This window comes from Macrobrachium nipponense, chromosome 41 (assembly GCF_015104395.2).
Source record: "Macrobrachium nipponense isolate FS-2020 chromosome 41, ASM1510439v2, whole genome shotgun sequence".
Taxonomy (NCBI): domain Eukaryota; kingdom Metazoa; phylum Arthropoda; class Malacostraca; order Decapoda; family Palaemonidae; genus Macrobrachium; species Macrobrachium nipponense.
Window position 1 is genome coordinate 42690921 of NC_061102.1, and position 14446 is coordinate 42705366.

General features: G+C 36.2%; 1 protein-coding gene across 7 annotated transcripts in view; it reads right to left on the bottom strand.

Annotated features, from left to right (window-relative positions):
- The window catches only part of LOC135212733 (tyrosine-protein kinase TXK-like), a 479073-nt gene that overhangs the window by 11058 nt on the left and 453569 nt on the right, over positions 1–14446 (bottom strand). For all 7 annotated transcript variants that reach the window (XM_064246443.1, XM_064246445.1, XM_064246442.1 and 4 more), the window contains 4 exons: positions 14192–14360; positions 11445–11613; positions 8173–8291; positions 5943–6198 (listed from right to left, as the gene is read on the bottom strand). In XM_064246443.1, coding sequence (XP_064102513.1) covers positions 5943–6198; positions 8173–8291; positions 11445–11613; positions 14192–14360 — 713 coding nt within the window. The remainder of the gene's footprint in view (positions 1–5942; positions 6199–8172; positions 8292–11444; positions 11614–14191; positions 14361–14446) is intronic.

A 14446-nucleotide genomic window follows, 5' to 3' on the forward strand; every position in this document is an offset into this window, starting at 1 on the left:
AGGGGTTAGGAGGGGAAGACTATATCTTTCCAGAAGAACTCCAGTAGCAAGAACAAGATTTATGTTTGGGCCAAAACCAAGTAACGTCAGTCGCCAGTACCTCCCAGGTTAACCCCGTGGAGGAAGTATAGGAATCTTTGTATGGGGGTGACATTCTTACTAAGGAATGTGAAGTGGGCATTGCCATTGAATTGGCCCTGCTGAACCCACAATGATCAGGGACACAAATTTCAGCTAGCCATGGGAGAAACCTTCTAGAAGGAATGCTATCCCCCATGCAGCTATTGATGCTGAAGAGGATCTTTCCCCCAAAATGGATGCATTGATCCATCTAACTCAGACTGAAATAACTACATTTTCAGAGGAGTATTGTAACTTCCCCAGGACTTCTGCCCCTTGGTTAATAAGCAGTTACAGTTCAGTTGTTGAGGCTCAGTCAAATTGCACAAACTTCCCCAAAAGCAATGCATGATTCTAAAAAGGAAATTAATTCAGTCAAGTACACTCCAAAGTGTGGAAGTACTGCATCCTGTAACCCAAAAGTGAGAGGGGACACAAAAGTTACCCAAACAAGGTCTAATGTTAGAATTCTGAATGGAAACAACTAAATACTCAGTTTGGAACACAAAATGTCAGATCAAAACATAATAGGGGCTCCAATACTCATCCCTGATGTACTAATAATCCTTGGTGAGATGCCTCAATGTACACTTTCTCTCCCTATAGTAAATATCTAATTAATGAGAGAAAAACGATGATCGAAGCTGTACATGTAGAATTTAGAGAGGTATTCTTTAATACAGAAAGTGCATGGTACCATCCTCAGCAGACATTGAGAGACAGAAATGGTTTTCTTCCCGGTTTCTATAACATTAAAAAGTTATAGAAGACACCCTTTACCAGGTCAAATAAAATAAGAAAAAAAATTATCTCTATTTCCATTTTTTAATAAGACCAAGTAGCCCAGCCTTCTGTCCCTTCACTTTCAAAATTATTGATCTTGTACCGACAAGTTTTCAGAATTTTGTAGTCACAGACCAGAAACTATGATAGAATTAAACCTTTGCCACAGTCATCACAGTTTCAGAAAATTCCACCAAGGAATGGGCATTGCTACAACTCCCTTCTAAAGGGAAAAAGCTCTCTTAATATACGTATTGCTATGCAGCAATTTAGGACTTCTATGAGAAGAATCTCAGAGGCAACAACCTCAGCAGAATTTCAGTCTAGGATTCACCTCTCTAGTATTATAACCTCTACCACCTTGCTGGCAGTAGCCAATAAAAGGCTTCCACAAGGTTCCAGAACAATTTTGCCGTTGTGCCCAAGTCTTATGAGAACCCTATGGCAAGCAATCTATGACTTTTAGAGTGACGCATAAAAGCGCATATGGAAACATTGGAGGGTTCCAACAAGTCACTTTCCAATGTAACTTCATTATTACATAATAATAACCCCTTCCGTAAGGACCTGTTTGAGGAGTCTGTTGTGGTTAGAAACTTAACCAGCAAGCCTGCCAACAGAATTGTACAGGGTACTTTCTTTTGGAAAAAAAAAAAGGAGAATTCAGGAAACAAAAACCCAAACCTTCCCCTTACCTGACCCAAAAAGGCTTGCTGATGAAAAAAAAAAAAAAAAAAATCCTGTAACCCTTCAGTCACCCCAAAAGTTTTCCTCAAAGAAAGACAGTTAGGTGGTCCAGAAGGGACAGCTCCTTATAAAGGGAAAGCAACAACAGCAAGAAAATCTTTTTCTCAAGGTCCAAAGAACCTCTTAGGAAAAAGAAAAGCAACACCTTGAATGCCTACCAAGAGCAAAGGCAGAGGAGCGCCTCAGTGGCGTGGTCGGTTTGGTCTTGGCCTGCCACCTCAGTGGCCGTGAGTTCAATTCTCGGGCATTCCATCGATGAGTCAGAGACATATATTTCTTGTGATAGAAATGAACTCTTCACATGGTTTGGAAGTCACGTAAAGCCATTGGTCCTGTTGCTGAATAACCAACCACTGGTTCCATACAACGCGATAACACCATACAAACAAGCAAAGGCAGAGGAAGAGGCATATACCAATAAGAATGGCATGTTTGGTGGTCAACTTAAATGACAGTACAGGCAAAGAAAGTCTTCCCCTTGGGGACACGGCATTACTTTTAAACAGGCTGGGGTGGAAAGAATCTCATTCCTCCCCCCTCTGTAAAGGGGTTCTTCCAAAAATCAGACCCCTCTCTTAGAAGAAGCACATTGTTGGCAAATTTTCCAGATAACTACCATTGCCCTAGTGCGTTCAATCATTCCAAAAGGGACTTGGACAGTTATAGACCTGAGAGATGCATACTGGCACATCCCTGTCGCTGTTCCTTTCCGCCCCTTCCTAGGGTTCTGGATACAGAAAGATATGTACAGGTTCAAAGTCATGACCTTTGGGCTAAACACTGCCCTAAGAAATTTTGCAAAATTAGTAACAGTAGTTGTTCGAGAAATCAGGAATACAACTACGTAATAGCCTACCTTGTTCTTGGGGCCCACAAGAAAAGTGTGCTCGAAAAACCAAAGAGCAGTGATCAACAGACTAGTCAAAAGGTTTTATGATAAATTGGGAAAATCCTGCCTCACACACAGCAGATGCTCTCAGTAGCTGGGACTGTGTTAGGATACTTTTCATGGCCTGTTGTCTCTCCTCATCATACTTAAAACAGAATAAGGAAAGTCCTCAAAACATGCCTTGCACAGACCAAAGTTTTCAAACGGCAATTAAAACTTACGACGGGCCTGTTGCAATTTGCATCAATAATAGATCCAATACTCAGATTGCAACAAAAGTGTTAAAAAAATCTGGCTATTGCATGCAAGAAACAAGATGCGAGACTGACCTCATCAAAAGATTAAAAAAGTTGGGGAGATACTTCAGCCTTTGTCCTAGAAGGAATCTCTGGCAAAACAGGTCACCCTGACTTCTCAGTGTGTACGAATGACAATACACACAGATGCCTCATTGACAGGCTGGGAGGCATTGGGAGAATCATCAGGTGGCAGGGAGGTGGTCAGCTACTCTGAGGATTTGTCATATCAATTTTTTGGAGCTGATGGCTGTCCTTTTGTCTCTCAAAAAAAAACTCAAATCTCCAAAAGCGACACATTAGGTTGGTTCTAGACAACATGACTGCAATGTCCTTTATCAAAAGGTTGGGATCATGCTTGCCTCCTCTCAATATGATAATGCTAGGCATCCTTTGATGGCGCAAGCAAGGAAGTGGCACTTGTCTGCAATTCAACTCCTGGGGTCTCTCCCTATCAAGGAAAACCACTCTTTTCTGACAAACTCCAAAGGTTATTGAGCAAACTCCTACCCTACAGAGGAACAGCTTCCTTAACAGCCCAAAGTCGTTTATGGATCCTCCTTTCTGAGCCGAGACCTTCACGGGTGGATTTTTTAAAATGTCATGTACCGTGATAATTATCCAACATTGTTAGGTACCTAGTGCAAAAATACCAGTCTGTACAGAAGATATGGTTAGATTATATCCATACTGAGAGCCCAGTCAGAATTTCAAGGGAAACCTTTTAAATTTTCTTATCCCTTTTTGAAGACAAACACCTTGCAGTTACAACAATCATAGCATACAAGGCAGCATTAACAGAACCATTGCTTTATAGATTTGGGATTGGCTCTAGGTATAGAAGTTGTCACTTGAAAGGTTCCAATTACTTGGTCCCTGAACAAGGTGCTTACACTTCGACGCCCTACCCCCAACCCTCAATTCAGTAGACCTGATACAACCACAGCTCACAAGCTACAATAGTTAATCATCTTGATTGCATTAGCATCAAGAGTTTGAATTAGCAAACTGGGCTCTCTTAGATGGGGACGATACATACGAATATTTGGCTGACCATCAATTAGTATTGTCCTCTGGCCTGTCATTCCTGGTCAGGAATGGGAATCCTTTAAGAAGGAAATCTATTCTAAGTACACTAAATTTAGCATACAAAACATTATGCCCAGTTCAAGCATTTAAGGTTTACATAGAGGTCACGAACAACATCCCAGAAAGTCCATTTTTTCCTATACTCTAGCAACATTATTGCCACAAGCTCGAACAAATTTGACTACACTGTGTATCAGTAGGTGGCAATGGTTAGTCCTGACCCATAGGCACTACAGCTGCAAACCACGGGTCTTTCTAACAGGTAGGTATGCTAGGTAAGTCACCTCAGAACTTCACCCTAAAAACATAAGTTTACATTTGGTTTCTTGTTCTTTGCCACCAAACCTTGAGGTATTTGGGGCCTTGAAATCTGTGGCTTAACCCTGAATCAGAAATGTTTTTGGGTTGGTGGGATTAATATTTGAGATCTTTTTGTCTCCTGTCAATTTCTTTGTAAAGCCCCTTGAGGATAAGACAGCAACTATTCTATCAAAAAACAGGTTTTGATGTAGGAAAAGCATATTTTTGGTAGCCACTCTTGAGTCCTCAGAACCCTGTCACAACCCTGACAAAAAGGCATGGGATTTGGGTAAGGGATCATCCTGCATTGACCAACAGAAAGTAGTGGTGTCTTGGTCCGTTCTGGTCGTATGTAAAGAATATGACAATACACATGCGCATGGCCACTTCTCTTCCTTGCGGGCTTTTGACGTAGGTAAAGTGGGTTCAGCATTCACTGAGGATAAGGGAAAGTGTCCTCTTATCCTCAGTCCATTTATACTCCATCACATGTGAATAATGTTATCATTACGACACAATCCCCGGCCACACAACCAGCTAAAAGAGATTTTTTTACATTAGTCTGGTTACCTTGGAGCTGTGGTTAGGCCATGGAAAGGGTAACTCCTTGAGGACTCAGTAGCAACTACCAAAAATAGGTTTTTCTTATGTCAAAACCTGTTTTTTATGTTGGATTTTCTTCTTGTTAGGTCAGGCATAAAATGAGTCTTCTGTATTCTTCTCTGCCCTACATTCTTTCTCCCTGAACTCCCATCAAGCCCAGATTTCATCTATCCCATTTCTCCATGATTACTTAGATATTCCTGCAGGTCAGTGTTCTGCTACTAACATATTTAATGTTCTCCCGTACAACTGTTCTTTATTTCCTTAAACACATGTCCAAACCAACTCAATCCTTTTGCTAGACTCCTGATACCACAGCTTCCCAAGAATTCCTCATTAGTAATAATCGTTCAACTGTCCACTAGGCATGCCTCAAAGCAGTCTAAGGTCACAACTTTTCAAAATCTACATTTTCCTTGTCACAACCCGTGTTTTACACAGCTTTATATAGTTGGACATGTCATGAGCAATTTGCTTATATAAAGATAATCAGATAGGGATGAGAAAGTGGCTTTATAGTTGGCCATGTTATGAACACTATACTTTGACATGTATACTAGATAGATGTGTAGGGGTAAGAATCGGCTTTATGTAGTTGGACATTAATGAGCACTTTATGCTTATATAGAGATAATCAGGGAGGGGTAAGAAAGTATCAGCAGAGGAAATGATCAAACAAAATACATTAGTCACCTGCATTGTAGTTTTAATGTTTGGGAAATTGACTATTCTGAGAGAAATATCCTACATACCAGCTTTTTTCTCCTTCTGCTTGAAAGTTTACCTACTTAAGCAATAAAATCAATCACTGGCTTGAATTGGCATTCAATCACCTTTATTATGTACTCTGAAGTTTTGTTTCTCGTACAAAGTTTAAATAGAGAAAGTTTGAGGTTAGGGTTTTCTTTAAGAATTTATGAACTTAGCAGTATTGTTTAAGAAATTTAATTCAAGCCCAGAAGGGCTGTATTATATAAAAATCAGCTAAAAATATATACCAACCTGTAATTATGGATCAATGGTCCCTAACTATCAGACCTTAGAGGAAATTCAGGAAACTTATCAGTAGGGAAAAGTAAGAAAGTAAGAACATACAAAACAATAGCCATACTTACATTATAAACGTTATCAGGGCAAAATCTTGGTTTGTCCAATACGCATCCTTTCTGTACTACCATTTCTACAACTTCAGTATTCTTTGCCTTTCCATATGGCATCTTACCACATGAAAATACCTCCCACATAAGTACACCATATGCCCAGACATCTGACTTGGATGAGAATCGCATAAAGTTTAGCACTTCTGGGGCTGCCCATTTAATGGGAAACTTGGCTCCTCCTGATCCGGTATATTCATCATCCACAACATGCCTGTAAAAATTTGAGTCAAGATTATTGAAGTACAGAAGTGCTACGCTGTTGCTGTAAGCAATACTTAGCATAGGACGAATTTCTTTACTACTGTAAATGAATCTTAAGCCTCTGTGATACAAATAATGGATAGGACCAATTATTATTCTTGTAATTCTTAAAAACCTAAATGGTAGAGCTTGTAATTCTTAAAAACCTAAATGGTAAAGAACACAGTATATAAATAATGATTTCCCTTGCACTATGTGAGAAAATTAATTCCCCGTCAAAATTATCATATTAACCTTGGTTTAATGAATTGGATGAATATGTGTACAATGAATAGGATTAAGATAACACTTCTAACTGTCTTATGATAAATCCCTAACAATATTTTTGAGTCCAAACCAGTGTTTTGCATTAGCTTATACTTGGTGTTCCATGATCAATTAGTTCAGTTTTCAAAAAGAATAAATTATACAAATCATTGACAACATGAGCAGCTATCAAGAGATATAGTATGCAACTTATGAATTTGCTGCTGAATTTGAAATTATTCAGACACCTTGGACAAATTAAAAAGGTGAATACCTCCAGCATGGTAATTTTCTCATAAATTCAAAACTTTCATTCAGGTCTTACACCCACAAATGCAGGTACCTTTGACCAATTCAAATGCATCAACATGATCATGCAATATGAACTGTTGCCTTATAAAGTTTATTAATTTATGGTAGCTAGCAGCTATTAAGCTTCCTATAAATATTAACCTTTGCTTCTGAGAAGGCAATCAACTTTCTGGATCAATTTCTTGCATACCTACAAAAATCACTCAACAGAATTAACTATTTAATAGGCATGGTTTAGTGTCCAGATGGACACTCCCAGCTAAAGTTGCCAGATACCCCTAATCCAGAAAAAATAAAAAATAAACTCACATGAAAGCACCCAGAAAATATATTGAAAATAACCTAAGGAAAGGGAAGTAAGCTAAGATATGGAGAAACAAGATAGGTTAAGTGAAAATTGAGAAAATAGCAAAAATTTTAAATAAGTTTTTACTAAATTGCAAAAGTACTTGTCTCTAACTAACAAAAGTTGTACTTTACACTGAAACACTAAGATCTATTATAGCCATGAAGAGTCTTGGTATGCAAATATTTGACTACTGCCATAACTTAATATTAAATGAGTTCCAGCAAAATCATTGTCGAAACTACAATTTTCTTGTCATACTAGTGTACTTGCATCTAAAGTCAAACTAACATTAATATACTTATGCTATAATAATTTTCTTAACTAATTGAAAAACTTACTCGAAGAGCCTCACTTACTAGATATTCAAACTGTTATGTATCTGTAATCAGCAAACGCCTTTAAACTATACATTATCATAATGTAGAATGACTGTTACTTCTTTCAAATCAACCTTGAAACAATAATTTCAATAAAACCATTATTTTATTCTCAAAAGTTGAATGATAGATTTGCCAAAATGAGAACAGATTTCCAAAACAGGATATTCTGTCTCTGAATTCTTTATAAAAGTACTAGTAATTGATGTCTTGGATTAGTAATTCAAAATGTTGACTAAGCTGCAAAGTCAGAGGGGAAATATGTCATTACAATTAAAAGTGTATACCAGACTGTTGCTACTTATTTGATACTGTACTGTGATGACTGAAATTCCTATACAGTTGTACATATCAGAGAAAATTGGCCAAACGGTTACAGACTAAATTATTTTCCTCTTGAAAGCAGTAACTGCATCAAGTAACCAATATCTTACACTCATAATCCAATATGTATTAAAGAGTAAGCTTGAGAGTATTTCAAAATAAAATAATCTCAAGTTGCGCTAATTTTCCAAAGTCCTGGTTACAAGTTTGCACTATGAATTGGTGGCACAAGAATCTTGACTATTACATTAGATAGAAGTTATCTTTAGTCAACATAATCTTCTATCACAATGTGTATACATGTTCATATACTTACCTAGCTAAACCAAAGTCTCCTACTTTAATTTCACCATGTGCTCCAACAAGACAATTTCTTGCTGCAAGGTCCCTGTGGATAAATTTTTGTCTTTCTAGGTAGGCCATTCCTTCACAAACCTGAAAAAATTCAGTTTGCAATAAACAGAAATTCAAGAAGTTAACAAAAGTTAACCAAGCATGCTTAGTAGTTAGTACAGTTCAAAGCTTTTAAGCAATTATACTGGGTAATAATATTTCTCCTTATTGTTTTTTATGAAAAGATCACTAACAACTATGTTCACAGAATATCTGGATAGAGAATATTTGATGTAATTATTATTTATAGAGAGCTTATGCTCAAAACCTATCTGTTTATAAACCTCACCAAGATCAAAACTGGCTGATCACCCCATAACAATGCTATGAACTTCACCAAAAACTTCAACATGATAATTTATTGGCACCTCACTAGGATAAAATAGTACATAATTCTTAACTGACACAAACAGGCCTGTACAATTTCAAGTCAAGAGTTAATAATATAGTAAATTAAAAAAAAGCATTTGGCAATAAACAATAATAATACTAGTTCTTTATTTTAGCTCAGGGCTGATACAGTAATGTACAAAAATTAGGATTCCTAGAGATGACAAGAAATAATGTACAAGTACACTTAAATATTGCTGACAATATTAATAATCATAGCTTACAAAGTATTTTTCCACTAAAGTCCATATGCAGATACAGAGTTCTTTTAGCTTGGTTTCTGATTAATGACATTAAGTGAACCAAGAGTGGGAGTTCTGGGAGAAACTAGTGAATCACACACTAAACACTGCAGCAAATAAAATGTAAAGTACTGGGTGGCAGAACTTGAAAGCTTCTAAAAATTTTAGAGACAACTCCTGATGTTACCTGGTGTAATATGATCAGCAAAATGAAATCAAATGTTATCATCATTGAGGATATCTACTTCCCTTCAAAAGCCTCAAGTATTTGTTTTCAGAATAGAACTAAGATGAGTGCCCTACTTTTTTCTGCAACAGTTTCTTTGTCTTGGGGTTTAGGGATTTTAAATCATCCCAAAGATGACTAATTGTCAGAATGTAATTTTCTAATCTTTGCACCTGCTCTTAGTTGCTTTCATTTAACTGGCAGTGCCTCAGAGAAGGTTTGAACTGTGCTCTTGATTGTCTCAGTAGTGATAACTGTCATTCCCTCTAGCTACCATTTTGCCTTCACACTTACAGATCCTGGCTGACAGAACCTGGCTTCCTGGTGGGTCTAAGTCCCAGCTAATTGCAGGTGTTCACGTTAGAGAGGGATGGGGTACTAAAACAGCTGCAAAGAATGTGATCATAAGATCGTCTAAGATCATGGTAAATGTTGCATTTCACAACAGACTTCTGCATTTGGACATAATATAGTGGTACATATAGCCATGAGATAATTCCATCCACTCTAGTTTGCATATAAGAAGAAGGGGCAATGAGTGTTGCATAGCTAATTTGAAGAGAGGACTTTGACAGATGGAAGTAATTTCATTATAAAACAGATGGAGGAGAATTAAGGTCCAATTACACAAATATGTATGATCTCAAACATATCATGCAATATTGATAAAAAATAGCATGGTCTCCCACGTCAGATAAACAATTAATTACTAGGATCTTAGTATCTATGATGGTCACTTGAAGGCCAAGGTAACTTACTGCTCCAGAAGTAATCTCTTTCAATATTCTCTGTAGGAATTTGTGCTACAAGAAATGCAGGACACCTTTTGGGCTTGTCATGATATGATACATGACTTGCTTCAATGATGTTGAAAATGCTCTTGACATTTACTGAATTACAGATGACAAGGTCTTGCAGTGCAATAATGTCTGAAGCTTTTATAGAACATTTTTACATGAGGCAGTTCCACTTGAAACCAAAAATATTCCATTATATGTCTAATGATTCCATGGCTAATTATCATACAGTATTGAGAAATGAATGAGGAGATCACTGGGGTGTTGGAGGGGCTAGGAGGTGAGGAAGGCTTTATGCTTGTGGTAGGAGGTGGGCCTCCTATGATGCTCTGACTTAGGGTGTCAGTAATCTTTTTTTTTTTCAAATAAGATATCCTAAGACCTTTATACTTGGAACAAAATCTGCCTTTTAAGGACATTAATATGCTCAAAAAGGCAGGTAATCCTGTACATATGCCTCCTTGCAAGGAAGATTTATAAGATAGGAGCATGAAAATAGATAATGGTAATTTCATGCAAGAACACTAATTGTGGATAATATCTCGAGTTCTGGGCAAGGTGTTTGATAATGATTAAGATTCAGTCTTTTGGGCATACGAGTGGCTCTCTTCTTTTTTTTTCTAATTGCTGTATGCCAGTTACCATTTCCCTCACGATCATCATCCATGGAGGATGAGGAGTGAGAGAAGGGTTTCTTGTCTGAAATGATCCCTCCTTCTTCTAGATGGATTGAGGAGAAAGAGGTGGTTAGAGGTTCATCTGTGATTCCCAATAGATCTATGGGTGATGTGGGTCTGTCAAATGAGGAAAGGAGGGTGTGGCCACTTTGACCTTACATAATGCCCTCATGCTTCTAACTGGCGGGTGGCAGAAAATGATACCACTTCTGATAGAATCTGGTGGCCTTTTGTTACCCTACTGAAGATTCCCAGCATCCTAGTGATTGCTTCACAAAGTAGTTCAAGTATAATTAATCATGTTCACTTCCATGGGAGTGACTTGGCCACTTGCATAGCACATGTAGCAACACTGCACATGGCAGGAAAGGCTGAGATCAGCAGGTTCTCTAGGTATCAAAGTGTAAAGTTCATGAGGGTAGATGTGGACAAAGCAGATCCTTAGCTATTTAGAGAGACACTGGACACTTCCTTCCAGAGAGAGATACTGTTTGTAGCTTATTTAAGGAGATGGAATTCATTATCTGGTCTTTGCATGATATATGCAGAATGTTTACTACTTCCTACTATTTGGAGAAGGCTGAATATACAGTTTCTACAATGAAATCAACACCAGAACAGTTTAACTCGTACTAAATAAAGTAAAGACAATTGTTTGTGAAAGTGTCACATCTAGGCTTATATAAACCAGTGACAAACTGAACAGCTAATGTTTACAAATATTTGTTAAAGGTTGCAAAAACTCAAAAGAACCTAACTAAAAAGTATCTGCTTCCAATAATATAATTCATAAAATGTTTCATTCAAACTTTATTTTTCAAAATAGCAATTGGTCTCTACAAAGAAAATGAAAGTATACTTACTTGTAAACACATGTCTAACAATATTTCATTATTATTTATTAACACTTTATCTTTGCTACGAAGGTAGTTGAGTAATGAGCCATTTTTTAGGTATTCTGTCACAATATAAATGGGTCGATACATGCTACAGACACCATATAACTGCACTAGATTTGGATGCCGTAGTTTCCTGCAAAAGAAATTGTTCACTTAGGTCCTTGGCACATATTTTTTATTCTCATTAATTCTTTACATCATTTAGAGGGAGGTGTTTCAAATTGGGAAAAACTTACTTTATACAGTTAATACATCAATTAAAAAATAAAATGCTTTGTTTTAATATTTTCTATCTTAAAATATCCCTAAAACATTCATGGATTATGTAGTTAACTCATCCATACTTAAAAGTTTAATACATATTTTTTGAAGCTTTGAATATTCCTTGCAAAAAATATTACAGAAAGTTAATTTCAAATATACTATTTTGTTTGGGAACTCGAAGCAAAGTGATAACATCCCCATTCTTGAAGCAAATATACACAAAATTTTCTCACATTCACATACATATTTCTTATTTTTACCACATTTCTATGCACCTCTATTTTAGAGAGCATGTCTCCTAAGTCAGATCCCAATGAAGAAATGCACTGGAGTTGACTTGTCTGATGAGTGGAAGAAAACTATGCCACATCTAGAATGCTTTCTAGATATTTTCTTAGCCTAATCAATCTCTTTTCCCTACACTATAGGAAATACTACTACCTTATGTATGGTACACATTGTTTTTCATATCTCTCATGCCTCAGCTACATTCCTTTCCACCTTTTACTTTTCATCGGTTACTTTTAAGTCTTCTTACCTAGCTCTACAACTTAGTTAACTTATCTTAATCCAGGTTTTCCTGCTCATTGAAGAACAAATCCTTTGAGCAAGCTCTAAGCGAGTCTAAAAGTGTGATATATGTGTTATGTTAAAATACTTTATAATTATAGCTAGTGTTCCTATAATATTGTAAAAAGTAATGGCAATACATAGAAAAAAGGGTTGAGATATAAAGTCTTAAACATATAATTTATTAACCATAGGGTACTGTCCCAGCACTATGGTTGCTGTGTATTCATTTGTAGGTTCTACAAAAGGAATGGAAAAGGAATCCTCAATCTGTCCCTACAATAAGGACACAAAAATCCTTCTACATTGCATTTTATATAGTACAAAGGTTATCTTATGCCACTTTGGATTTTTCATGAGTCTTCCCAAATGTTAACTTTTTGTACTACATTAAAAATATTAGTGTTTGAACATTCTTTTTATCTCCATAGCAAGGTGCCCTTATCTCCCCTTTTTAAGAAGCAGTTATTTCACAGTCTCCTAAGATGCCTCTGTATTGAACAAGAGTATTTTTCCATACTATTTATATATGTCATGTACACACAATAGGTCTGTTGAGTAATCATGCAGTTTACTAAATCAAGAGTTGAGTAATAGTAATTATCAAATACCTGCAGCAAAAGTCTCATATGGGTCATCAAAACTGTTGAGAGCACAATCTCCATAATACAAAAATCAGGAGCAAATTATGTAAGTTTATTTTCTTTCATATTGAAAAAATTATATAAGTAGCCTGTGATGGATTCATAATATTTACACATTACATTATTCTGAAATGGAATGCTTTGAGAAAATGTATATATTCCAGCTAAGGCTTCTTTTTTGTTAGACATAAACTATAATATTTGGACCTAAATTACATCTCTATGTGAAACGATGGTTAAGTTGTGTTGGCATAATGTCTATTACTTAAAATATGAAGGAACTGTTTATATGATGATACCTTAAAAGAAGCATACTTATACTAAAAATCAGGGACTAAATGTGTCTTTTCATATATCTATTTGTTTCTTCGCAAATACAGTCTAATTTTTCATAAGAAGAAGAATATGGGAAAAAATTAGATTTAAGTCAGGATCCTCTAATTTCAAACTGGACTCTTGTAACAGGAAACATGAGAAAGCTAACTCTAAGACAAGTATATACATCTGCCAACCAATAAGAATAGGATTAACTTGATTGATAACGAGGCCTCCAACCTTGAAAATATAGATTTTGCTAACTGATCCAATTCCAATAGTCTAGTCCATACAATTACACTTTTCTCATTGTCTCACAATTTACGAAAGAAAATAAAAAAAACTTTTCCTCTCAATTTCAAATCACAGTCAATTCCCTTGCATTAAGTAAAAACCTAACCTGCTTTTACAAATCTTTCCACTGTGTCACAGTTTATTTACAAGCAATAAATAAAACCCTACCCTGCCTTTAAAAATCCCTGTACTGTACTCTACAGTGTTACATAGTTGCCACTCCTTGTAAGCTTACACAGAAAGAACCATGCTGCTATGCATATATACTGTAGTGTGGACAAATATAACCCTCAACTGCTAGAAATGCATGGTTGTGAGGCAAGACGAACTGTTCACGATGTCATTTAAGAGGTAATTTCTGGATGAATTAAATTAACTTTGTTTAATTTACATTTGTAATTTTTTCAATTAGCAAAATAATTTTATGTAATCCAGTAAGGAAAAAGTGTACCCTATGCTGAGGTCTTCCATACTGATTGGATTTCACTGTAAAAGATCTTCACAAAGAAAAATTAGAAGTCTCATACCTGGAAGACTACTCTATATGTACTGAAAATAATCATTTAAAAAGGTACAGACTAAAAATGATAAAACCAAAGCTTGTTTCACCATCAATATACTTACGTCATAACTTGAGCCTCTTCAATGAAGTCATTTTCACTCATGGTTCCTTCTTTCATCATTTTCACAGCTACATCTAAATTTCTTAACTTTCCATGTCTAACAACACCAAACTGGCCAGATCCCAATTCTTCTAAAAGGTTTAGTTCATTAGGATCTATCTCCCATTTGTCTGCAAAAATAAATAAATATACATATTTAAAATACTGGTATTTCCCATCCACATCGATATCATTCAACCTTCTTGCCTCATACATT